The 26,558-nt window shown below is 36.4% G+C and overlaps 2 protein-coding genes across 3 annotated transcripts; one reads left to right on the top strand and one right to left on the bottom strand.

The window, feature by feature from the left end:
* Nucleotides 1–911: 911 nt before the first annotated feature.
* LOC104234936 (zinc finger protein BRUTUS-like) lies at nucleotides 912–11,763 on the top strand. 2 transcript variants are annotated; one of them, XM_009788588.2, is made up of 14 exons: nucleotides 912–1,589; nucleotides 2,978–3,187; nucleotides 4,459–4,653; nucleotides 4,817–5,181; nucleotides 6,141–6,369; nucleotides 6,703–6,871; nucleotides 6,966–8,141; nucleotides 8,274–8,445; nucleotides 8,544–8,759; nucleotides 8,830–8,967; nucleotides 9,626–9,860; nucleotides 9,983–10,042; nucleotides 10,628–10,699; nucleotides 11,254–11,763. In XM_009788588.2, the coding sequence occupies exons 1-14, from the start codon at nucleotides 1,290–1,292 to the stop codon at nucleotides 11,413–11,415; spliced, it is 3,699 nt and encodes a 1,232-aa protein (XP_009786890.1). In that variant the 5' UTR covers nucleotides 912–1,289; the 3' UTR covers nucleotides 11,416–11,763. The 2 variants fall into 2 exon arrangements, with proteins under 2 accessions (XP_009786890.1, XP_009786889.1); XM_009788587.2 differs by having other exon boundaries at nucleotides 913–1,589; nucleotides 8,268–8,445.
* Nucleotides 11,764–12,075: 312 nt separating this feature from the next.
* LOC104226772 (uncharacterized) lies at nucleotides 12,076–26,272 on the bottom strand. The gene is made up of 3 exons (XM_070168660.1): nucleotides 25,734–26,272; nucleotides 18,492–18,641; nucleotides 12,076–12,651 (listed from the first exon to the last, which is right to left on the bottom strand). The coding sequence occupies exons 1-3, from the start codon at nucleotides 25,962–25,964 to the stop codon at nucleotides 12,340–12,342; spliced, it is 693 nt and encodes a 230-aa protein (XP_070024761.1). The 5' UTR covers nucleotides 25,965–26,272; the 3' UTR covers nucleotides 12,076–12,339.
* Between the last annotated feature and the right edge of the window lie 286 nt (nucleotides 26,273–26,558).

Below are 26,558 nucleotides of genomic sequence, written 5' to 3'. Positions count from 1 at the left end.
AGAAAAGACCTGGAACACACAAGCACTAGAAAGAAAAGAGAACTAAATAACTTCGACAGTTACAAAACAAAAACTTCAGCTCTAGAGTTGAAGTTATTTAGTTCTCTTTTCTTTCTAGTTGATCAACCGCGAAACACCAAAAATAGTAGTGATTGCCTCAGACTTCAGCTCTAGAGCTGAAGTTTCCCAGTTACAATAAAAAACTTCAGCTCTAGAACTGAAGTTTTCCAGTTACAACACAAAAACTTCAGTTCTAGAGTTGAAGTTTCCAAGTTACAACACAAAAACGTCAGCTCTAGAGCTGAAGCTTACAAACAAAAACTTCAGCTTTAGAGCTGAAGTTCGGCAGTTACAAAACAAAAACTTCAGCTCTAGAGCTAAACTTCAGGCCCGACTACTAGAATGCTGAAGTTTTGCGTGATTGCCTTTGCTACTTCAGCCCCGTATACTGAAGTTATGCGAAAAAACGGGTACGCTTGTAATTTTTTTTGCAAAATAGACACAAGTTAAAACTTAACACAAAAAACGGTTATAGATGCAAATGCCCCAAATAAAAGTAATCAGCAATAAATTCTCATCCATTAAAAAGCTTTTTTGTTCCTCGTCCACACATCTTTCTACACTCGTCTTTTTTCATGACATAATACTTTTCTAATTTTGTGGGTATTATCTGACGGCCTGCTATAAAACGACAAAATCAGCCCTCCTTTTTAACCTTTAAACGCCATTATTTCAAACAAAGTAAATCCAACGTGGCTATATCTTTCGCCACGTGGGTCCGGGTCAACTCTGCTGAAAAGTACTCCACCAGTTCTCATCCACAACTAGGAATCCTTCCTTTCACCGTCGAACCAAATCTCCATCTAATTCCATTACACCTACTATTATTTATCATAAATAATTAATGTAATTTCTCCTACTAATTCCATTCTTATTTATGTGTACAAATATTTATAGTAAGTAATTAATTACGTATATAGATAAACAAAAATTAACTACGTATATATATGCACGTATAGTCAAGCACGTAGAGATTTCTGGAAAAGGATGCAAATTTCTTCCATAGTAGAAAATAACTTGCAACAGAATCTCTGAATTCACACAGAAAGAGGAGAGAAAATTTAGTGTGTGTGTGTGTGTGTGTTTTGTTGCTTTTTTTTTTCTCCCTGCGGAGGACCATAAGGATAAAAAGAGAAAGCAGAAAGAGTCATTTTTTTTGCACATTTAGACGTAGAGAGACAGAGAATTGTTGAGAATTTTGAAGAAATTAGGGTTAGGAACTGTAGAGAATGGCGGCTCAGGGAAGGGAAGGAGGTGGAGGAGTAGCGGTTTTATGTGGTGGTGCAGTCAATGCCGTGGATTCTTCTACGTCGGCTTCCAGCGGAGTTTTGGACAAGGAGAGTACAAAGCAGGATTTTCCTATTCTGTTTTTTCTCTTCTTTCACAAGGCAATTCGGCTGGAGCTTGACGCACTTCACCGTTCGGCTTTAGCATATGCTACTGGACAATTGGCCGACATACAGCCGTTGCTCAAGCGTTACCGTTTTCTTAGATCAGTTTACAAGCACCATTCCCATGCTGAGGATGAGGTCCGACTTTAACATCTCTATTTTTTTTGTCAGTTCCACTAGCATTTAATTTTTTTCGCTGCTCAAACGTAGTTGTAGCTTGTGACATTGTCTTCTCTGTATACGGAATTGCTAATTAAGTCATTATATTAAGCTAATTGCTAGTTGTTATAATCTCTTTTCATTTTCCGGTGGTGTGCTTCTTTTTCTGTTGAATCTATAGAGAGCTTCATGTTATTTCTTGCCCTGCTCTATGCGTCTCCCTATGACTAGTCATCTGGTTACGTGTTTGTCTATTAATGTCTATTCTGTTTTCTACTTGGCAAACACTATCATCTTAATGTAATCAATACTTATCACTCCATTTCCCGAATGAACTGTTAAGATATGAGTTGATGTTAATTCTTGGCACTTCTTATGACGGTCTTAGCTGCATTTCATGAAAGTTCTTTTTTGAGCAATCTGATTATAGCTAATGCTAAGTATGTTGTACCTTGTTTCATGAGGAAAAGAATCTTCAACAAGCCCAACAGACTGTTTTTACATTAAAGCAATCCCTTTATCAGGCCAATATGGCAATTAGAATATAAATTCCATACTTCTTCTACTGAAAATTAAGGGTTGACATCTTGTTGGGATAGATTGACCTAGTTTATATGTTGTATGCCATGATTTTCTAATGGTTAAAATAGTGGATCTGGGTGCTAGTTATTGCCAATTTTGTGTACTTCCATTTGGTAGTCTGTTTGATTCTTTTTTTTTTTAAAGATTAAGCAATATTGGCTTGGTATATTGAGGTTAATGTCAAAGTCCTGTTTAGATATGTAGATTCCATCTATATGACACTCACCCCATACTGTTTAATTTCCAAAGTATTTGTCTGGTCATTTGTAGTCTTTGTTTAATATGGCTTGTACATTCTAAAAGAAGTTGGGGAAGTTATGGAAATTTGGAGGGAAGAGAGAATAGAGATTAGGAAGGACGCGATTTGGAAGACAACACTCTTTGTGCATTTTGGATCATTTGGCAAGAAAGAAAATGAAGACTTTTGAACGAGTAGGAAGACCAACATAAAAATTGAACGAGGTCTTTTGTTTCGACTTTACTTCTGGAGTAAATGTTCCATTTTCTATAGACAGTTGGGTGATTTTCTGGATACTTAATGGCATACTTCTTTGTAAAGTTGACATCATCTTGGTGTAACATGTGACGAAGTCATTGTAGATTATAAAAAAGGACTACCGTGGATGATTGAATTTCTTTTGTCATGCCTGATAAGCTGTTGAAACTTTAGTTTTCATAATATTGCAGTTGACATGTTTCTTAGTTTCATAGTTTGTTCTACTTTTATAAATGTCTCCTCGTGTGTTCCTTTGCTACAAATGATAGCATGATTATAACAATTGCAGGTGATCTTTCCAGCTCTTGATATACGTGTGAAGAATGTAGCACAAACATACTCCTTAGAGCATAAAGGTGAAAGTGATCTTTTCGACCACCTTTTTGAGCTCTTAAATTCTGAGAAGCATAACTATGAAAGTTTTCCACGAGAGCTGGCATCTTGTACTGGGGCATTGCAAACCTCTGTTTGTCAGCACATGTCGAAAGAGGAAGAACAGGTATTCTCCTAGGAAACATTGCTTAAGTTTCATGTTTAAGGATTCCACATCTTTCATGGACCATCTCAGTTGTTACGCCTGTTATTTGTTCCAAAATCAGAAACTATATTTGTTTTCCTGTGAGTGATGTTACAGTATATTTACTCTCCTAGTATGCAATTTCTTCCATGTCCTAATCTGTATTAGCCGCGAGATGACTTGAGCGGAGAAGCAATCTTAGTTATCAGAATTCTACCATAAAGAAGGCAAATCCCAACTTGTGTAGCCTTCGGAGGTGTGATGGCTTGTCTTGTGCTGGTGCTTTGGACACCTGACCGGTTTCAGCAGTAGTTTAATAGGGTTGGTCACCTAAATTTTGAATCAACTAGTGGATCATCAGCACAAGGGCACAACTCATTTTCAAAATGAGTTGGAGTTGGGGCAACCCATGCGTAACCTACACGAATTCTATACTCCTTTTATTGTTGGTTCTTCCCCTCAGTCTTAAAAGTAAGTTGAGGTGAAAAAGATCTCCTTAAATATTCCATATGGTACAAATTTGGTACTCCAAGTCTCCATTTTGACCGGTGAAGATGAAGAACGAGACAGACAAACAAAAAGGGCGGAGTACCTATTTTTTGTCATAGTTGCCTGATATTTGTTGAGGTTTCAAATAGATCTCCTGCTGTTGACTTTTCGTCATGAGCTTTTTACTTTATTTCTTTGAGTTTTTCCATCTAAAAAGAATCTAATTAAGACAAATTCCTAGAACAGTTTTATTACTATATCAAGTCTGAACTTGGATGAACATCTCTGTGTGCTTCCTTTTACACTTAGAGTTACTAAACTTCGTACGAGATCTGTATTGTTCTCCACTGATATGCCTTAAATTGCTTCGTTGCACTTAATTAAGTCAAGTTTGCAGATAGTGAGCTTTGTTGCTTCTCAGAACAGGTAGATATGTATGTTTTGTGTGGGACTGTTACTCTTTTGACATGTCACTGGCCTGAAAGGATTGATGACATTGTGGACTGGTTAGCCTAGTTTCTTCTTGTTTTTTCATTGCTTGGTTGCGTACAGAAGGGTTGGGTTTTCCCTAGAGTACACGTGTCTAGATATAGCTTGTGTAACATGACTGGTCAGTCGTTGGGTTATTAGGTTCTTTTGGGCTTCAAAGTAGCATAGTTCTTGTGTCCTGTGTGATGTCAGTTTTGATCTCATTAAATCAGAAGCAACCTTGAAAATCCATATAGTTTACATGTTTATTGACTCAAAACAAATGTTCCTGACAGGTATTTCCTTTGCTCATTGAGAAGTTCTCAAATGATGAGCAGGCATCACTTGTTTGGCAGTTCCTTTGTAGCATTCCTGTCAATATGATGAAAAAGTTCCTTCCTTGGCTTTCAGCTTCTATATCTCTTGATGAGCTCAAGAATATGCACAAGTGCTTGTCTATGATTATTCCAAAAGAGAAGCTTCTCCAGCAGGTTTTTTTTTTTTTTTTTTTTTGCGTGTGTGTTTGTGTGCGTGTTAATGTGTAGATGCTAACCACATTTTTGCTCTCTCTCTCTCTCTCTGTGGATGTGCGCGTTTGTCTTTCTCTGATTTTCCCTCTGAAAGTGTTGTTTGCTATGCTTCTTTCTTTTGAAGGTAATTTTCACCTGGATGGAAGGTGGAAAGTGTGTCACTGCAGTTAGTGGGCATGATATCGATGCTGAGCTGGAATGTTCTATGGATTTTAACTCTGTCACAGTCCCTTGTGCGTCAGGAAAGGTAAAGTGTGCATGTGAATCTTCCAGCACTGGGAAAAGGAAATTCGGGCTAAAAGGTGATACTTGTGATACTGATCGTGGAAACCCAATAGATGAAGTATTGCATTGGCATAATGCTATTAAGAGAGAGCTAGAGGAGATAGCAGCAGAGGCTAGAAGAATTGAGTTAGCTGGAGAATTTTCTAATTTGGCACCTTTCTATGTGAAACTTCAGTTTATCGCTGAAGTCTGCATATTTCACAGGTATTGGTCTATGAAAAATTTGTTTCATTAGTTAAAATATAGAAATTCGACAAAGATTATGAAATTAAAAAGGCAATTTTAAAATTTCACTGAAGATTCTATGTATTCCATGCTGTCGTTTTTATTTTAATCTCTTTTTAATGAAAAGGCATAGATATGTAATAGATGAGTCTTCTGGTCCTTTCATGATGATCTCTATTTCATCAAATCATATATGCTGCAAACTGACTTCTCTCTTTTTCTATACTTTTTGGCTTATACCAGATCACCTATTTGTTGCTTCTTGAAGCAACTATATCATTGACACTCTCCTTGAATGGATTTAGTCATAAAATTCTAATATGGTTTATTATTTTTTATGACTGCAAAGTAGAGATTTTGGGAAAAGAAAAGAAATTGTTTGTTGCCTATGAAGACATAAATTTACTTGTGTATAATGGGTCAAACTGATGGTTGATGTGTCACTGCAATAGTCTTAAAGAGTTTAGATACTGGTCACAAACTGCCCTTTGGATGTCTTCTGTATGCTATATTACTGAGGTAGTGGGACAAGAAAATTGCTGATTTCTGAAAGTTTCTTAACAGATTGTTAAATATTAGAGATCTTTAGTTATTTATCCCAAAAAAAGTGAAAGCACAATCCATTAGTTGCAAAACAAGAATTAAAAAAATAAGGTGGTTGCCAGATACTGGTAAAGTAATTCTTTTTGACCTTCTTCTTTTGAATAAGTTAATGGAGCTAATCTTGATCCTCTCTGACATTTTGGATCCTGTCCAACAGTTGCATAGCATTCTACTTGAGTTATAAATCCCGCACTATTAATCGTGCTTAATGTTAGAAACTGTAATATGGGCAATTACTGTTGCTGACATAAGAATTCACATCCACAACATCAAAAGCGGGCTTTATGTTCCTGTTTCAAACTGAAACTTTAACCTTTAGATTTACCTTATGGCAGTGTTGCCGAGGACAAGGTCATATTTCCTGCTGTAGATGGAGGACTCTCCTTTTTCCAAGAGCATGCTGAAGAAGAAAGTCAATTTAATGAGCTTCGTTGTCTGATTGAGAGCGTTCAAAGTACAGAAATCAGTTCCACTTCAGCTGCTGAGTTTTTCTCCAAATTATGTTCGCAAGCGGACTTAATTATTGAGACAATCAAATGGCACTTTTACAATGAAGAAGTTCAGGTGTGGGATTCATTATAAATTTATTGTTCTTGTTGAAATTATTAAAATTATTATGTGTCTCATTACCGATAAAAAGAGTTTTTATGTGTCTCATTGTACGTTACCATGGCCAAAGGTGAATAAAATTGCAAGGTGTAAGCCCCAAAAGTATGAACTGTCTCTGTTGGTTCAATAAGCTCCAGAATCTTGATCTGCTTACTGTTGATGGATTTCTCTTGGAGTCACGCCTACTTTCTAGTATAATTTTGTTAAGAGCTATTGCATGACTTCTACCGATGCCTGCGAAAATGTCCTTCAAAGCTAAAGCATATTTGTCTTGTCCTCCATCTCCAGGTCCTTCCGCTTGCTCGGAAGCATTTTACCCCGGACAGACAGAGGAAACTGTTGTACCAAAGCTTGTGTTTAATGCCATTGAAGTTGATAGAGCGAGTCCTACCCTGGCTAGTTGGATCACTGTCTGAAGATGAAGCCAGAAATTTCTTAAAAAATTTGCAGCTGGCAGGTATTCAGCCAAATAGTTTTGTTGCTAGAGCAGTTGATATGCCCGCACTTCTGTGTTTTTTACTGAATTATGGAATTGAATTCTGCCCTTGCAGCTTCAGCACATGATTCTGCTTTGGTAACCTTATTTGTTGGTTGGGCATGTAAAGGACGTACGGATGGTGTATGTTTGTCTTCTAGTGTCACTGGTTGCTGCCCTGTTAAAAGATTTACTGACATTGAAGAATCTTATATTCGAGCACCTTGTCTATGTTTACTCTCAGTCGATACTGATGATTCTAAGAGGCCTTCCAAAAGAAACCTTGCCGTAATTTGCACAAAAGAAAATACATCGGACTCATCTAAGGGTGTAAATGCTTGTAATATATCTTGCAATGATCAGCCATGCTGTGTTCCAGGATTGGGAGTCAGTGATAATAATCTCGGACGAACTATTATATCCACTCCAAAATCTCTTCGTTCGCTGACCTTCAGCTCTACCGCTCCTTCTCTTGATTCATGCCTCTTTATATGGGAGACAGATTGTATCTCTTCTCAACCCAACCATAAAGTGCATCCTATTGACACAATATTCAAATTTCACAAGGCGATACGAAAAGATTTGGAGTATCTTGATGTTGAATCTAGTAAGCTTAGTGACTGTGATGAAGCTTTTCTTCGGCAGTTCATTGGAAGATTCCGGTTGCTTTGGGGTTTGTACAGAGCCCACAGCAATGCTGAGGATGAAATCGTTTTCCCTGCACTTGAATCTAAAGAAGCACTCCACAATGTGTCTCACTCCTATACCTTAGACCATAAGCAGGAGGAAAAATTGTTTGAAGACATTTCATCTGCCCTCAATGATCTTTCGACTCTTCATGAAGGGCTGAAGGATGGCCCTATGGGCTTAAGTGATAGGGATCACATAAGGAAATACAATGAGCTTGCCACAAAGGTTCAAGGAATGTGTAAATCAATCAGAGTAAGCCTGGATCAACATATATTTAGAGAAGAACTTGAGTTGTGGCCACTGTTTGGCAAACATTTTTCTGTGGAGGAGCAAGACATCATTGTTGGTCGTATAATTGGAAGCACAGGAGCTGAAGTACTTCAATCAATGTTGCCCTGGGTAACTTCTGCTCTTACTCAGGATGAGCAGAATAAGATGATGGACACATTAAAGCAGGCTACTAAAAACACCATGTTCAGCGAATGGCTCAACGAGTGTTGGAGACGAACTCCTGAAATATCTGCACAGCCTGAAACCTTGCAAACTAGCAGTACAAACCGAGGTTAATGTTATGCCCTCACTTTTTCTTTGTGTATCTCGCTCTTGGAACTGCAGTTTAGAGCTTAATTTGTGCCTTGACCGTTAATGCATTCAATGGAGGTAACATTTGTTCCTTGAAAAATACTAGGTTCAGTTGTTGATTCTCATGAAGGCTTGGACCAGAGTGACCATATGTTCAAACCCGGCTGGAAAGACATTTTCCGTATGAATCAAACAGAACTTGAGTCGGAGATTAGAAAAGTTAACAGGGATTCAACTCTTGATCCAAGAAGGAAATCTTATTTAATTCAAAATCTGATGACTAGGTTTGTCTTAGTGCTTCTTTTTGCTCTTTTTATCTGTTGCAAACTCTGTAAATGAATAAACAGTAAACCGCATCTGGATGATTTTTCTATGTACTCAGCCGTTGGATAGCCTCTCAGCAGAAATCACAAGCATCAACAGAAGAAGTTTCTTGTAGTGAAGATGTTGGGTGTTCACCGTCCTTTCGAGATCCAGAGAAGCAGATTTTTGGATGTGAGCACTACAAAAGAAACTGCAAACTTCGTGCAGCTTGCTGTGGAAAATTGTTTACATGCAGATTCTGCCATGATGAAGTGAGCGACCATTCAATGGACAGGTAAACCTTAGCTAGAAATACCTAAGGTTGCAGTTGGGTTCTTTACATCTCATGTCTACCTTTTTTTCAGGAAAGCAACAGTAGAGATGATGTGCATGCGTTGTTTGAAAGTTCAAGCAATTGGACCTAGCTGCACGACACCCTCATGCAATGGATTTTCCATGTCAAAGTACTTTTGCAGTATATGCAAATTCTTTGACGATGACAGGTAGACGAGTCAACTTAGCTTCTTGTTAGAGATTGACATAAATGTGTTGTTTACATCCTATTTTGCGTGTTTATCCATTTGAGTGCATCATTTAAGTGTACTTGAATTACTGGATAAATAATGACATGGTCTTTTTATGTCGGCTAATGACCTTAGATCCATAGTAGTTTTCGACAATATCACCTGATGATACATTTTTTCTCTTACATATGTCATTAAGAAAAATATGATCCCTGCACAATTAATGCATTTTTTGGTTGGTAATACTATATAATATCTGCAGTAAGTTATGCGGGAGTTATTATTTTATGCGTGATAGAAAGAGGAATAAGGATACATGTATTAGCAATATAAATATGAGCTATTTAAAGACCCAGATGCTCTTAAAGTAAGTAATTCCATCCTAACATTCTATGTATTATTATTTACCCAATACCTACATTATTATTCACCGCATAAAAATACCTTCAATATTATTCTATGCATATACAATCATGGCCTTATAATTCCAACAATAACTAGTATGTGAACCAAACTACCTTAACAACACCTTTTCCACTCTCTCGAGCGAAAAATGAGATTGAATTTTTCATTTCTCTGTGAAACTTGTATGAGAATAGGCAGTTTTCCTCTACTGAATGCCTATTTTCTGTATCAGGCCTGTATATCACTGCCCCTCTTGCAACTTGTGTCGTGTTGGAAATGGCCTCGGAATTGATTTTTATCATTGCATGAAATGCAATTGCTGTCTGGGAATAAGTTTGAAAGAGCACAAGTGCTTGGAGAAGGCTTTAGAAATAAATTGTCCCATCTGCTGTGAGTTTTTGTTTACTTCAAGTGCTACAGTTAGACCTCTGCGTTGTGGGCATTACATGCACTCAGCTTGCTTTCAGGTGAAAAATCAATCTTGTACTTTGTGCTCTGGCGTATATATCCTTGGACTTCTAAAGAATTTTGAGGAACTGATTTATTTGATTTAAGCTCACCAAAATTTGAACCATGCTCTCTCTACCAGGCATATGCTTGCAGTAACTACGTTTGTCCGATATGCAGCAAATCTATGGGTAATATGGCGGTAAGAATTCCTAGTGATCTCCTTTTATATTAATTCTTTTAGGCTGCACTATGCACTTAAAATTTAGTCTGCTGCTGCCTTCAAGCACTTAAGATGGTGAAGCTGCTATGCCAAAAGCGAGAGAAACCCCATCACTCTCTGTACTTTTTTCGCCCCCATGTTACCCCATAAGCAATACTTTCATACAAATTTGTGACGTTTTTTGTTCTTTGTCGAGTGACATGTTGGCCATCACTTTTTGACATTTAATTACACAGCGGTTATGAAGAGTTTCCACCTTTTTAAAATTCAATTATTATTTTTTTGATTTGTGGGAGGTGTCTCTCCTCATTGTATCTATTTCTCCTTTTCCTTGTTCTTGACTTTCCTGGGAGGGTAGTTCAGGTGCCTTCTTGGGGGGTTGTGTTTTCTTTCTTTTTTTTGGGAAGGGGGGGGGGGGAGGGGTGTTCCTATTCATTTGCTGTTGCAATTCATAAAGTTGTCCTTGAGAGGGTATATGGTGCTACGGACTTCTCAGAGATTTTGATACTTTAACTGCTCATTTGAGTGTTACCCTAAAGTTTCTATAAATATTACACTCGCCAGGTTTATTTTGGAATGCTGGATGCGCTGCTGGCTAATGAGGTTCTTCCAGAGGAGTACCAGAATCGTTGGCAGGTTTTGCCTAAATTAACTTTTATGTGCATTTTACTTTCATTTCTGCACTTGCATTGGTATCTTTGGTACCACAACGATCAGAAATTGTTGGCTGTTAAAAGATTAGAAATGTTGATGGATGGAGAACACATATAGCATGATTTTTTGGCATGTTGGTGAGATGGAAAACATATATAGCATGATAATTTGGTCATCTTTTCAAGTTATTCCGTCCGTTTACTCCGTTAAGCTTAAAAAGGTTTAGGATGAACGGAAGAGACTGGCAACCAGAGGAGTGGTGTTGTTTTCTACTAGAAATGGATGCTGTTGTTGCCGCAGTTGTTATGAGTCTTCTAGCTGTTTCGATCTCGATATCAGCAATGTAGTCATTTTGGAAAAAATCATAAATTATAGTACTTGATTTTGATGATCTGCTTGGTAATTGTTCTAATTAGGACATTATATAATTTGGTACTAGGTGCTATGTTAGAATTTGTATAGCGTGATCATACATTGGGGGTGTATCTGTATTTTTCCTTAATCTTCCATCTAATATGATGATATTTCAAATTCAGGATATTCTTTGCAATGACTGTGAACAGAAAAGCAGGGCGCGCTTCCATTGGTTATATCATAAGTGTGGGTCCTGCGGATCTTACAACACCAGAGTCGTTAAAGCGCCTGCGACATATTCTGGCTGCCCTACCTCAAATGGTGGAGTGAGGAGTGAGGAATGAGCACTCTCTCAACTGTTCGATGAGCTTTTGCACCTGTAAATAATGTATAGAGAACTAAGCTTTTTCCCCTAGTGTCGATATTAGTAGGCAAAGAGGAGGCCATAGTTCTCAGGGAATGGATATTATCATGCAGCTGTTTTGCTAACAGCTATTGGATCTATTACCAGCTTAAGTTCAGCGGTGGCTAGATTTGGCAGGAAATTCATAGGTGGTCTTGAGTTTAACCCTAGAGCCTTAGATAGACTTTAATATACCTAATGTATAGTCTATAAATTTGTTTCAATAGTTATTCGTTTAAAGTTGCAATGATAATTTTTACTCCAAAAGTAATTCTCGCGTTTGTTTCAATTGCTTTAACGACCTCTAATCAATGTTATTCTTTTTACTATTTTTTCATTGTCAAACAAGTTTGCTACTTTCAGAAGATTTAAAAATGGGTTACATTGTAATAGTATTAAATCATCCGAATATAAACAAGATGCTCGATTACCAAAAACTGGAGGGTGGAAGGAAGGCGAATACCACCTAGGGCTTGTAACATCCGTAGAACTGATTCAGTATCATTCATTTACATGTTATCAATTGACCCCATGGATAAAAAAGTATACATCTGGATTTTATCTTGAGGATGGAGTTAACATCATCTTCAAAGCATCTTATCTGTCAGGGGGTCCATAAAGGTTTACTAAGAAGCAGCTTCTTCGCAAAACTAAAGGGTTGTAGACTACTTCCATGTTCACATGCATTTTAGATTGCATTTGAACTCAGAGGATAAAACATGGGAAAAGGAAACACGAGGACTATACATATTAGTGTAGCTAATGTTAGCCAAATGTTACACATTACCAACACCAAAAAAGAATGGATAGACTAAGATCTTCAGGCCTGACTGAGAAGCCATTCCAAACCTGAGAAGCACACTTCCTATGAGTTCTTCTTCATCCTTCTGACACGCTTCTTTCTATTAACAATAGATGGTTCAGCTTCAGGGTCACTAGCAGGAGCAGGGGCAGGGGCAGGAGCTTCTGGAGCAGCTTGATCAGAAAAGTTAAATGCTGTAACTGCCTTCATCCTTCTGACATGCTTCTTTCTATTAACAATAAATGGTTCAGCTGCAGGGTCAGCTACCAGAGCAGGAGCAGGAGGAGCAGAAGCAGGAGCTTCTGGAGCTGCTTGATCAGATAAGTTAAATGCTGTAACTGCATGCCGCTTCACATTTCCCATCATACACTCATACTGCAAAAGTAAGATTGTTAGTCCTCACATCTTGCAAAAGAAACATTACCTAACAATTTATGCCTTTTCTTTTCCAAGAATGCGCTGTGACAGGGAAGGGTTGAAGAACAGCGTATTACAGTTATACGCTCACATGTAACCTCGGAATAGAGCATCTCTCTCCCAAGAATTTGAAACAATAGTCCAACATATTCAACAAAATAATAAAGGTTTTAGCCTGTTGAAAATGGATGGTAGTCATTTAGATAGACGGACTAATACCACAACAGCTTGAGCTTCAGAAAGGAAAATATGAGGACTCATAGTAATACATGCCGGACATTAATCTCACACCGCTAAAACACCAAAATCCAAGAAATGCGTAAATTTACTCAGCAAAAGCCAGATATCTGAAAGGATCAGATGACAATGAAATATGACTTGTCTCCTTTCAACAAAGGGTAGAAAAACACTGCTATAAATCAGTATATCATATCCTAAAAGGAAAAGCTACAGTCATACCACATCCCATCTAGTAATGGAAATGTGCACATTACAAGCCATAACGGCTAATCTTCAGATAGTAGAACTAGCCAACTTTACTGTTTTGCAATAACAAGCTAAGAAAGGATTTGAACAATTTCCAAGTTCCAACCAGTGTTTTAAAAGGCGTGGGCGCAAGGCGAGGCATTTTACATATGACTTAGCGAGGCGTAAGCCCCATAGGTATTTAATTTTTAATATTTTATAAAATAATATAATTATAGTAAATATTTATAAACAGGTAAAATTGCATAAAAATTGAAGAAAACTATAAATATGTGATATATATATATATATATGTATGTATGTATGTATGTATGTATGTATGTATGTATGTATGTATATGTGTGTGTGTTCCATCCCCACAAAAATCTAGTCAAAACAATCTATTATACGCCACTTAGAAGCACAAGTAACTTGAGTCGAAAAGAATAAAGTTTTCTACGTGGAGGAACAAAAAGGATGACTAACCTGCAATTTGAACTTTAAACTTGCTGCTATGAAGGAGAATAGAGTTCTCTTTGTATTTGTAAAAAAAAATTGAATATTCATTGCTTTTGGGAGATATTAGTGTGAGCACGTGATTTTTGTTTTTGCGCGACAGTCGCTCCAAAAGAATAAAAATTGGTCCTGCTGTACAATTTTTGGATTTTTTGTGCGGCACTTTGTTGATTTATTTGTGACTTTGGCCCATTTTTATTTATTTACTTTATTAAAACAAAATTGAAAAAATGTGTACGTGTCATGCATAATCTGAACCGTAACATGGTTTAAATAGAAAGGCATAAACAGGCATCTTTGTCCGTGATTTTGTTTTGTTTGATTTTACTTGTTTTGAAATATTTTAGTGTGTGTGCGAATAATTGTATTGAGTGTGTATTTAATTTTTGATTTTTTGTTTAGTTTTGTTTTTAAATAAATAAGGAAAAGAAATAAAAAATAATAAAAAAAGAAAAAAAAAGAAAAGAAAAGGTCCCTTTCTTCTTCCGGACTTGGGCCAATTTTAACAAAATTGGCCCAAACAAACAGCCCAAAACCCAGGCCTGCCCGGTCCAGACCACCTGATACCCAGGACGTCCAAACGACGACGTTTTAGTCCAGTGTGATCTGGGCCGTTGATCTCAGATTGATCAACGGCCAAGATCACTTCCCCACAACCCACTGAGGAACCCGACCCGTTTACACCCGGACCGAACCCAAACCCTCAACACTTGAAACGACACCGTTCCACTTAACCACCAGATCCAGACCGTAGATCTAAATTGATCTAACGGTCGAGAGCCGTCCACCCACTAACTATATAAGTTCATAATCGTACCCTACCCCCTACCCAATACCCCAGCCTCGTCGTCTTCACCCAAACCCACAAACCCTAGAGCCGCCCCTGTACTCTTCACCATGAAAAACCGGCGGCATGAACGCCGGTGACCTCGCCCTGAACACCATAGAACCCCCTCACCACCCTGAACATAGACCTGTTAACCGTTTGGTTCGAATCACCCTCCAGGTCCTCGAATCTTCATTTGAAGATTCGAGTCAAAACTCGATCTACACCAGCCAACCCCAGCTTCACACCAGACACTCCCCAGACCCTCCTCGTGACCAAACCATACTTGGTTTGGTCCGAATCTGACCAGGGAAGCATGAATCCCGGATCTGAGTTTTGGGAAATTTTGTAGTTCTTCGTCACTGGTTCATACCGGTTCAACCGAAGAGATTAAGGTCTAATGGACTTTAATCAAAGTGTTTCTCATCTGAGAAACACTTCGACTAAAGTCCATTCAGCCTTAAGAAAGATTTGTCCAAATCCGAGTCAAGGTTTTGATTTTTCAAAGATTTGAGGTGAGTCTTGTTTTCTTTTCTTTATTTTTGTTTTAGTCCGTGTGATTTGTTTTTAAAAGTCTGTTCATATTTGTTTTAATTTTACCAACTTCTGTTTGTCCACTTTGCCTGAACTTCTGTTTGTTTGAATGAGTCTTTCCATTTGTTCTGATAATGTGTATGTAAATGTTGTGCAAGTAGCTGATTTTCAAGTTTGGACTGACTAGTTGACTCCTCGAGTGTATTTCTGCTTAGTCAGTATAATTCGAACCATGTATCGATACTGTTTAAATGTCTGATTTTTGGCTACGATTGTGTATGTTAATGCTAATATAGTCGAGTCGACATGTGTCGTCAATTAGTTTCAACTGTCTGAACAAAGTAAATCGATTTGCTTCTGATGAACATTTGCCTGGATCAATTAAGAATCAGTTTTGTTTACTTATAGTTGTTGAATTGGATCAGTAGTGCTTAAATTCTGAATCAGAGGGCATGTGCACTTGTGCACAGCATGTGCATTGGTGCACCTCATGTGTTTTGTGCACAGCCTGTTTTCCTGCATAAAAGGGTTTTTAATTTTAAAATGGTTTGACAACATATGCTGTCAGACATATCCTACTGCCCATACTTGTTTTTAGTTAATAAAATGGAAAAGTTAAATCTGCCAGGGAATGATGGGGTTTTTAATACCTAATTAGCTAAAGTGGAACTGAAAATGGAAGGCACATGGGAAGGTACTGTGACATTCTAAAACAGGCTGTTAAAAGGGGTGGTGTTGAGGCTTATAAAAGGAGAAGCACATTGAGAGATATAAGAGGATAGATATACAGAGAGGGAGGGACTGGACTGGGAGATCAAAAATACAGGGAGAAGGAAAAATACACTGTGAGGAGTTTTGAAAGAGAAAGCTTGAGATACATACATTGTGAGGATAGAAAAGAAAAAGAAAGAGTTGGCAGGAATAGAAAGAGAGCAAGAAAGAGATAAAAACAGATTAAGAAATCAGAAACTTAGTCTTGTTTGTCTGAAGTTCATCTATTGTCAATACGTTAGGCAGTGTTCCTTCTTCTAAATTTCAATCGAGATTATTGTTAGTGTTTTGTTGCATTTGGTATATTCCGGAATTGGATTGTCTGGAGTATTGTTGCTGTTTCATTTGGTTGTTTCTTCTTCAACTCTAGTTCCATCTCGCAACAGAATCCTTTCTGTTGTGCTGTTCTGATTGCTGCTGCTATCTTGCTCACTATTGCTGCTGCATTTTTGTCCTGCTGCTACTGTTAATTCTGCTTTTTGCTGCTGCTGATTCCCCATCTTCTTCTTCTTCTCCTTTGCACTTTCAGCATTTTCAGGTACACATTTCAAGTCCCATATTGATGTAATTGAAACAGTTTGAAAGCATGAAATGAAAAAGGTTGAAGAAGTTCAAGCATTTGCTGTAATATTCATAGTACATTAACAGGCCTGTGAAAATTGATTAGTTTATAATTCAACAGTTCGAAAGCATGTACTGATATTCGACTAAGTTTATCCTGTTGTGTTTTAGCTCGGTAGTTTGTTTGTTAATATGGGCATGTATATTTCGACCTTATACAATACTGTTCCTGTTTCATTTAGTTTTTTTTTTAGTCAAGATTAGTCCACATAAGTTTAGTTAAGTTCAACTCGAGAAGTGTTCGGATTAAGTGTTGTATTTCGTTAACTCGTACATGATTCTTTGTCAAATTAAAACATTTTACTTTGCCAGTTATCCTTTAATCTAGCCCAAATAAGTTCAGTTAAGTTCAACAAGAAATCTTTTCGTATGTAATGTTCGGATTAAGTATTGCATTTCATCAATCTCATATGTAATCTTTTGTTCGACCAAAGTATTTTCGTAAGGCATGGCGTTTTTTTTACTTTATAAGTAATTAATCAGAAATTGATAGGAGTCCGATTTAGGCCAAAACATATACTTCAATTAGCATATATTTTTCGTTCTTCTATCTCTGGAAACAAAATAATAGAAATGTAGTCACTGTAGGATGCCCTTCTAAAATAATGAGACGAGTCTCGCCAAATAAAAATACAAATTGCGGGGCCCTCAATAATTGACAATGATAAATATTTAGAGTTTGGGAGGGACGGTTTTAGTGAATTCCACTGCCTTCCCCAAAGATAATAACGCGTTTAGATTCTTTAAGCGCGACTTTAAGTAAATTATATTCTTAAAATCGGGTGCACATTGATGTGACCCAAATCCAAGTCTCAACGGAGTCAAAATGTGTTAACAACTACGGGTGCATTGATTGTGACGTGGTTCGAGATGCATTTTCATGACGTTGCAATTCCATAAAAATAAATGATAATAATAAAAGCGGTTTAAACTTAATAAAAGCACATAAGTCATAACATGTATTTAAATCAGATATTTAGCCATTATAACAATTTAAGCGACCGTGCTAGAACCACGGGATTCGGGGGTGCCTAACACCTTCCCTCGGGTCAACAGAATTCCTTACTTAGAATTTCTGGTTCGCAGACTTCATTTGGAAAAGTCTAAAAATTTCCTCGATTTGGGATTCAAGATAAACCGGTGACTTGGGACACCAAAAGCCAAACCTTTCCCAAGTGGCGACTCTGAATTAAATAAATAATCCCATTTCGAATATTGTCACTTAAATTGAAAAAACTCCACCCGCGCATTTAACCCTTCGGGGCGGGCGCGCAAAAAGGAGGTGTGACAATTAGCATACTAGCGGACAAGATAAAGAATTGAGAAAGACCATGAATTACGGCTTCAATCAATAAAAAAGGTCTCGACTTTTAAATTTAATACATTTCGGTTCCCTTTTAAATAATTAGTAAGCTGAATTTTGAGAATCTGGGTATTATACAAAGAACTTATTCAACAAATTTTGTTTTAATTTGAAAAAGTCTGGGGCTTGCGCCTCACTAAAAAAACGCGCCTCAAACGCCCGGGCGTACGCCCGAATTGCTGGGCATACGCCTCTTGAGACTTTCGCCCCGAACGCGCGTACGCTCCGAATTGCTGGGCATATGCCTCTTGAGACTTTTCCCCCACACCATCTTCTCAGAGCGTTTTTGGTGCACCTCGCCCCGGAAACGCCTTTTAAAACAATGGTTCCAACCACGAGGAGTTGAGACAGAAAGATCATACATATAATTGTGATGAAACCAGTAATATATTCAATAGGGAAATTGAAAATCCAAGAGCAAAGTAAGAAGGTCAGATTTGAGAAAGCATGCAACAAGCAATTATTTCAAACAACTAGGTCAATAAGATCAAGACGGAACTATGACACCCGCTATCTGTTAAATGTTATTCTAGAAGTTTCACCGAAAATCTTAGTATGCACAAGTCAGCCTTTTACTAAAACACTAATACCAGTAGTATGCCAAACCAAGAAAAGCAATGGTCATTAACAAGGTGAGAGTAATTTTAACCCTGGAAATAAACAGTGTAAGTAAGAACATCTAGGATGTGGAATATCACTTACTGCATCAAGTTTACCACGCAAGTAGCTGGACTCACTCACTAAGTCAACTTTGCCGCGCAAGTAACTCAAATCCAATGCTAATTTGAAGTTTTGCTCCCTCAAAGCCTCATTACTGTCACTAGTCAACAAGGAAATTTCTACACCATTAACCTGTGAATATGAATGAGAAAACATCAAAAGATCAAACTTTATAGCCTTTTTTTAAACAGAGTAAATATCAGCTTGAGAATATGAATAGGGCATTTCTAGTAAGTCAACTAGTCAAGTCAAGGTACAAAAAGCAGAATGTTCACAGCCTGTTCATTAAACGAAATAAACGGAATAAATAAAGAAAACTTTGCTACGGTCTAAAGAATAGTAATAACCATTTAAATAACAATATTAAAGCGCCGTGAAAGACTTACGGGTCGTTTGGTTTAAATACGGCTTATGCCGGGATAAGTTATGCTGAGATTATTTTTTATCTATTGTTTGGTATGTTGTATTAAATATGACAATTGCATAATTTGCAAGAAGAATGTATAAGTGTTAGTATTTTAGTATTTTAATATTAAAATAAAATATGTCATAACTCTCACTACTCCATAATGTAAAAAATAGCCATAACTCCCACTACTCCATGATGTAGAAAATGGCCATAACTTTTTTGTAACTCTTCTCCCCTGTTCTACCTCTAATTACACACTAATTATCTCATGTTCTCCATGATTTCATAACTTACTACCCCACTTTCTTCCAATTTAATTCAAGGAAGAATTTCTACACCTATAAATAGGAGTCTTTCTTCCATAATGTGGTATGTGAAAAATAATTGAGAGTGTTCCAATAAAGTGAGGTTAAAGTTGTGAAAAAGAAGAAGAGAGTTTTTACTATTTTGAAGGAAGGTGTTCATCTTGGTGGAGCTTTGGACTCAACAACTTGTCCAAAGTTTGTTCGAGTCATACGACGTGATCGGGCTGTTGTATCTTGGGGGAGACAAGTCAAGAGGATTACTGCTGGACAAGTGAAGACTTTGCTGCATTGGGCTTGAATCTCCTTAAAGAGAGCGAGATATCCGCGCCTCAGCCTGAAGATATTTTATTTTCTTCATTTTAGTTTTCAACTGTAATTGTATTTTTCACCAACAATTTTAAGGAGATTCAAATGGCTACAGTTGAAAAATCCGCGGATATCAAGGTGGGAGATCTCAACAAGCCATTCCGTTTCAATGGTACTCATTTCAAGAGATGGAAGGGTAAAGTATTTTTTTACTTGAGTCTTCTCAATGTTTCTTACGTTTTAACTGAGAAGAATCCAAGCAAAGTAGACAACTCCTCCATGAATGATGATGAGCTAATTGCCTTTCAAGAAAAAATTGAAAAATATAACGATGATTCATACAAGTGTCGGTATTATCTTCCTAATTGTCTATCTGATAACTTTTATAATTATTATGATAGAACTTACTCTACTGCAAAGAAAATTTGGAAAGCATTGCAGGGTAAGTATGATACCGAGGAGGCAGGCATATTTTTTCGTTTTCAAATGGTGGACAATAAATCTGTAGTAGACCAAGTTAAAGACTTCATAATGATCGCTGGAGAGCTCAGGTTCGAGGATATTAAAATTGGAGACAACCTTATTGTTTGTGACATAATAGATAAACTACCACCTTCTTGGAGGGAATTTCAAAAAACTATGCGCCACAAACAAAAGAAAACTTCACTTGAGACGTTGATAATGCGGATTCTGACGGAAGAAGAGGCAAGAGGCCAAGATGCACTTATGCAATCGGAAGAGAGCACTCTACAACCCGTCACTACAAAGGTAAATTTAATTACTTCAAATAATATTACTCCTAAAACTCACAAAAATACTTCTTTGAAGCCGAAGAAGAAGACTTTTAAGAAAAATTATGGTAGACCTCTCAAGAAGAAGAATGGTGCAAACAACCAAGCACGGAATCAATAAGTTCAAATTGCGAAACCATGCTTTATCTGTGACAAGAGTGGGCATATTGCTCGATTTTGCAAATTTCGGAAACGTGGTCCTACACCACAGGCAAACGTTACCGAAGAGCCACTTGTGGCGGTGATAACAGTCATTAACATGGTAGAAAATGGGTGATGGATGGTGGGCTGATTCTGGAGCAAACCGTCATGTTTGCTATGATAGAGATTGGTTTAAAGTGTATACTCCATTTGAGGAGCCCAAAACCATCATGCTTAGTGATTCTCACACAACCCAAGTACTTGGAAAGGGAGAGGTCGAGTTGAAGTTTACTGCAGAAAGAGTATTAACGTTGAAAGACGTACTTTATACTCCTTCAATGAAAAAAATTTGATGTCTAGTTTTCTTCTTAACAATACAGGCTTCAAACAAATTATTGAGAGTGATCAATATGTAATAGTGAAAAAGGGTATTTTTGTGGGTAAGGGGTATGCATGTAATGGGATGTTCAAGTTGGATGTTGAGATGAATAAAACTTCTTCTAGTTTTGTTTATATGCTTTCTTCTACTAATTTTTGGCATGCTCGTTTGTGTCATATTAACAATCGTTATGTGGGAATCATGAGTAGTTTAGGATTAATCCCAATGATTAAAAAGAATTTTAAAAAATGTGAGGCTTATAGTAAAGCTAAAATAACTAAAAGGCCTCATCTTCAAGTTGAAAGAAAAACTGAATTGTTAGAATTAGTTCACACTGATATTTGTGAACTTGGAGGAATTTTAACTCGTGGAGGAAATAGATAATATCACTTTTATTGATGATTTCTCTAAGTACACATATGTTTACTTGATGAAAAATAAAAATGATGCATTTGAAATGTTAAAAATTATCTCCATGAGGTTGAAAATCAATTCGGTAGAAAAATAAAAAGAATTAGAAGTGATAGAGGCCGTGAATATGAGTCTAATGAATTTAATTCTTTTGTTAGATCATTGGGAATAATTCATGAAACTACTCCACCTTATTCTCCTGCATCAAATGGTGTGGCTGAAAGAAAAAATAGAACTTTGGTAGAGTCAACTAATGTCATGCTTATTGAGTCAAATGCACCTTTAAATTTGTCGCATGAAGCTATTTTGACTACATGTTATGTGTTGAATAGGGTTCCTCATAAGAAAACAAAAATGACACCATTTGAGTTGTGGAAAAATCACAAGCCAAATTTGGGTTATTTGAGAGTTTGGGGTTGTTTATACGAGGTTAGGCTAACGGATCCTAAAATTATGAAATTGGGTAAAAAAAGTTACCACTTGTGCTTTTCTTGGTTATGCTTCTAATAGTACAGCCTATAGATTTTTAAATCTTGAAGAGAATATTATTATAGAATCAGGTGGTGCTATTTTTCATGAAAATAAATTTTCATTTGAGTCTAAAAATAGTGGGGGTCAAAAAGATAAATATATTTTTTTGTCTATGCCTAGTTCTTCTACTTCAATTTTGCAAAATGAAGAAAATAATGCTTTTGAGTTGAGAAGAAGTAAAATAGCTAGAATAGAAAAAGATTTTGGTCCTGATTTTTATGTTTTTAATATTGAAAATGACCCTCTTACTTTACAAGAAGCTTTATTGTCACCTGATGCTATTTTTTGGAAAGAGGCTGTAAATGATGAAATGGAGTCACTAATTTCTAATAAAACTTGGAAGTTGGTTCATTTACCATCACGTTGTAAAACAATTGGGTGCAAATGGGTCCTAAGAAAAAAATTAAAACCGGATGGATCTGTTAATAAGTATAAAGCTAGGTTAGTTGCTAAAGGTTTTAAGCAACTAGAAGGCCTAGAAGTTTTTGATACTTTTTCTCCGGTAACTAGAATTACATCTATTAGACTTTTAATTGCAATTTCTGCAATATTGATTTGCATATTCATCAAATGGATGTAAAAATTGCTTTTTTAAATGGGGATCTAAATGAAGAAATTTATATGGATCAACCTGAGGGTTTTATAGAAGCAGGCCAAGAAAGTAAAGTGTGTAAACTTACTAAATCCCTATATGGCTTGAAACAGGCACCTAAGCAATGGCATGAAAAGTTTGGTTGCATGATTGAAAATGGTTTTAAATCAAATAAGTGTGATAAGTGCTCCTATCATAAGTCTTGAAATAATTCACATGTAATTGTTTGCCTCTATGTCGATGATTTGTTAATATTTGGCTCTAACATGAATGTTATTGGAGAAACTAAAAGCATGCTTAGTAGCCATTTTGACATGAAAGATTTGGGTGAGGCAAATTTCATTCTTGGAATGAAAATTACTAGAACATGTGATGAAATTTTCCTTGACCAGTCACATTATGTTGAGAAAATTTTGAAAAAATATAATTTATTGATTGCAAGCATGTTGTAACCTTTTTTGATTCAAGTGTTCACTTATTTTCTGTACAAAGTGACAATGATGTGATAAATCAAAAGTAATATGCTAGCTTAATCGGAAGCTTGAGATATGTGACTGATTGTACTTGGCCTATGATATTGCATATGAAGTAGGAGTACTTAGCAGGTTTACAAGTAAGCCAAGTAGTGAACATTGGCATGTCATAACAAGAGTTATGAGGTATTTACTTGGTACAAAAACCTATTGCTTATTTTATAAAAAATATCCAGCTGTACTCGAAGGCTTTTCTAATGTAGATTGGAACAGTTTATCTGGTGATTCATGTTCTACTTCAGGTTATATTTTTACTTTGGAAGGTGGTGCTATTTGTTGGAAATCGAAAAAGCAAACAATAATTGCTAACTCTACCATGGAGGTTGAGCTAATTGCTTTAGCTTCAACTAGTGAGGAAGCGAATTGGTTAAGAGATTTATTATTTCAAATTCCTTATTTTGAAAAAACCAACTCCTCCTATTTTGATTCATTGTGATAGCACTGCATGCTATTAGTAGAGTACAAAACCGTTATTACAATGGTAAATTCAGACCTATAAGGAGAAAACATAGTACTATGAGATCATATTTGACAAGTGGTACCATTAATGTTGATTATGTTAAATCTTGTGATAATCTTGCAGATCCATTGAATAAAGCCTTAGCAAGAGAAAGGGTCTGGAGCACATTGACGGGGATGGGGTTGAAGCCCACAAGCTCATAAATCATATAAGAGGAAACCCAACCTGGGTAGAGATCCTATAACCAGGTTCAATGGGAATAACGAATCATTGATGGCTTGGTTTGAAATGCACTATTTTTTATTGTTCCATCCCTATGGTGTGAGTGCATTTATCCTGTAATGATTTGTGAGGTTGAGTTTTATCAACTCTTAAAGAAAATTTATAGCTCGTATGAGTGGGGTGTTAGAGTTACAGGAGCACCCTTGACAGATTTCACCTATGTGAGTGTGGAAGTAGGTCGCTTCTTATGAGAATTGGGCTTGTTCTCAAAAACACTCATGAAAATCGGGATAGCACAAGGCCGTAATGTGCTGGCTAATAAAGCTCATGTAAACACCTTGATTGTTATGTGGAAGCAGTGATAATTTATTTTCCTCAAGCAGTTATAGTTCAGGTCTGAGACCACTACTCACTCTGGAGTAAAGATCGTTGTTTTGCTAAGTGGAGGTTCAATGCAGAGCACACCTTCATTATGCATAATAGTCTCCTTTAACTAGTAAACTCTCTTATATATTTTAATATTAAAATGAGTGGGGAAATGTTAGTATTTTAGCATTTTAATATTAAAATAAAATATGTCATAACTCCCACTACTCCATAATGTAGAAAATAGTCATAACTTACATAACTCCCACTATCCATGATGTAGAAAATGGCCATAACTTTTTTGTAACTCTTCTCCCATGTTCTACCTCTATACACACTAATTATCCCATGTTCTCCATGATTTCATAACTTAGTACCCCACTTTCCTCCAATTTAATTCAAGGAAGAATTTCTACACCTATAAATAGGAGTCTTTCTTCCATAATGTGGTATGTGAAAAATAATTGAGAGTGTTTCAATAAAGTGAGGTTAAAGTTGTGAAAAAGAAGAAGAGAGTTTTTACTTTTTTGAAGGAAGGCGTTCATCTTGGTGGAGCTTTGGACTCAACAACTTGTCCAGAGTTTGTTCGAGTCATACGACGTGATCGGGTTGTTGTATTTTGGGGGAGACAAGTCAAGAGGATTACTGCTGGACAAGTGAAGACTTTGCTGCAGTGGGCTTGAATCTCCTTAAAGAGAGCGAGATATTCGCGCCTCAGCCTGAAGATATTTTATTTTCTTCATTTTAGTTTTCAACTGTAATTGTATTTTTCACCAACAATAGGTTATACTGGTGCTAATTACCCCAACCTCTATAAGGTATAAGTTATCCCGGTGTTAATTTTAATCCTGAGATAACTTATACCTGGTTTGCTAACCAAACAAAGTATTAAGATGGTACTCCTTCCGTTTCATATTAGATGAGGTACTTTCCTTTTTAGTCTGTTCCAAAACAAATGACACATTTCTAAATTTGGAAATAATTCAACTTTAAACTCTTTCATTTTACCCATTTACCCCTTAATGAGAAGCTTTTATAGTCACACAAATGTCATGGCCGCACAAACTTTTTACCCCTTGAGCTTTTAAAACCACAAATTTCAAAAGTCTTTTTTTGTTAAACTTCGTGTCGAGTCAAACTACCTCGTTTAATATGAAACTAATGGAGTATTAAGTTTTTATACCGGCACTCATACCAAACGACCCCTTAAACTTTATGCACAATACTTATAGCCCGTTTGGCTTAGCTGATTTAGAGTAGCTGATAAGCATTAGGTGCTGAAAAGCACTTTTTAAGTGCTAAAACCGATTTAAAAAATAAGCAGTTATGTGTTTGGATAAAAGTGCTGAAATTAATAATATGCAACTGAAGAACTGGGTATACGAAGAGTTTGTTTTAAAAAGAAGTATTTTAGGGATAAAATAATAAATATTTTGGTCAAACTTAAAGTGCTTATAAGCTGAAATTTGATAAGTTGGGGTAGACAAACTTATGGCTTTTGGCTTATTTTTGGCTTATAAGCACTTTAACTTATAAACACTTTTAATTTTACCAAATGCGTAGATAAGCCAAAAAGTGCTTATAAAGGAATTTGACGAGCTTATAAGCTTAGTCAAACACTCTCTATCTTAAAAGAATTTTACTACCAAGTCCGTCAAGCAAGTAGGAAGAAGGAAAAAACAGAGAAGCAGAACTTCGTCGGCAACTGCCAAAAAAACAAGCTAGTGCAATGTATTAACAAAAAAAAAAGCATAAAAATTAGCAAAAAGAGTATATACCTCATTATCAGTGATGGCCTTTTTCTTCGTCATCTTTCTTGGCTTCCTTTCAGTTCCTTTTTCCCCGGCGATTTTTGGGAGCTTAGTATACCTTGCTGATTTAGGCTTCCTCTTCCGACGTCTTTCTTCTATGACGGCTAACGGCTTACTCATACCTTTTTCTTCTCTTATGGCTTTTAGGCGACTACTTATACGGCTTGGTTCGACCGCAGTTTTTCGCTTTCTCTCCATTGCAATGTTACCCCTCTCTCTCTCTCTCTCTCTATACTTTTCTTCTTCACCTTGTCAAAAAAATACACTGTAACTCTCTCTCTCTTTCTTCACTGCTTCACCTTCTACTCGTCAAAGACGGTAGCTGTGACTGATAAAGCTTTTCTGCAATTGTCCTTGGGAAAGAAACCGTGCAGCGTGTCCAATCAGAAAAATTTACTGAGCTCGATGCTTTTTTTACCACTCTTTCCCAAAATTCCAGTTATCTAGAAATTAAAGTTTCCCTTTTAGCCGTCTCCGATCCTTTCCTCCATTTTCTTCTCTAAAATGGAGTAAAATTACTCTAATTATTACTCTATTTTTTTACATCAAAAAGAATATTCTATTTTATATTTTTTTTTCTCTTTAATATTATATTATTATCTTTTAATTTATTTTCTTATTTCTATTTAAAAAAATCGATCTTTTTTTCTTTTTTACATATTTATCACATATAATTTATATTCCTTTCTTATATAATCATTTACTATAAAATTACTTTATATCATAAATTTTTAGATAATATAATTTGTAAGCAAATATTATAAATTATACATATATTAACGGATAATTCAA

Source organism: Nicotiana sylvestris, chromosome 3 (assembly GCF_000393655.2).
Source record: "Nicotiana sylvestris chromosome 3, ASM39365v2, whole genome shotgun sequence".
In the NCBI taxonomy this organism is placed as follows: Eukaryota; Viridiplantae; Streptophyta; class Magnoliopsida; order Solanales; family Solanaceae; genus Nicotiana; species Nicotiana sylvestris.
This window is presented reverse-complemented; position numbering and strand designations above follow the sequence as displayed.

Bases quoted from the DNA above. Each gene is read 5' to 3' on its own strand.
- LOC104234936 (XM_009788587.2), top strand. From the start codon at position 1,290: ATGGCGGCTCAGGGAAGGGAAGGAGGTGGAGGAGTAGCGGTTTTATGT. The intron at 1,590-2,977 runs GTCCGACTTTAA...TAACAATTGCAG, and splicing joins ATTCCCATGCTGAGGATGAG to GTGATCTTTCCAGCTCTTGA. The intron at 10,700-11,253 runs GTTTTGCCTAAA...TTTCAAATTCAG, and splicing joins AGTACCAGAATCGTTGGCAG to GATATTCTTTGCAATGACTG.
- LOC104226772 (XM_070168660.1), bottom strand. From the start codon at position 25,964: ATGGAGAGAAAGCGAAAAACTGCGGTCGAACCAAGCCGTATAAGTAGT. The intron at 18,642-25,733 runs GTATATACTCTT...TCATATTCACAG, and splicing joins AGGCCATCACTGATAATGAG to GTTAATGGTGTAGAAATTTC. The intron at 12,652-18,491 runs GTAAGTGATATT...TTACTTTTGCAG, and splicing joins TGCGTGGTAAACTTGATGCA to TATGAGTGTATGATGGGAAA.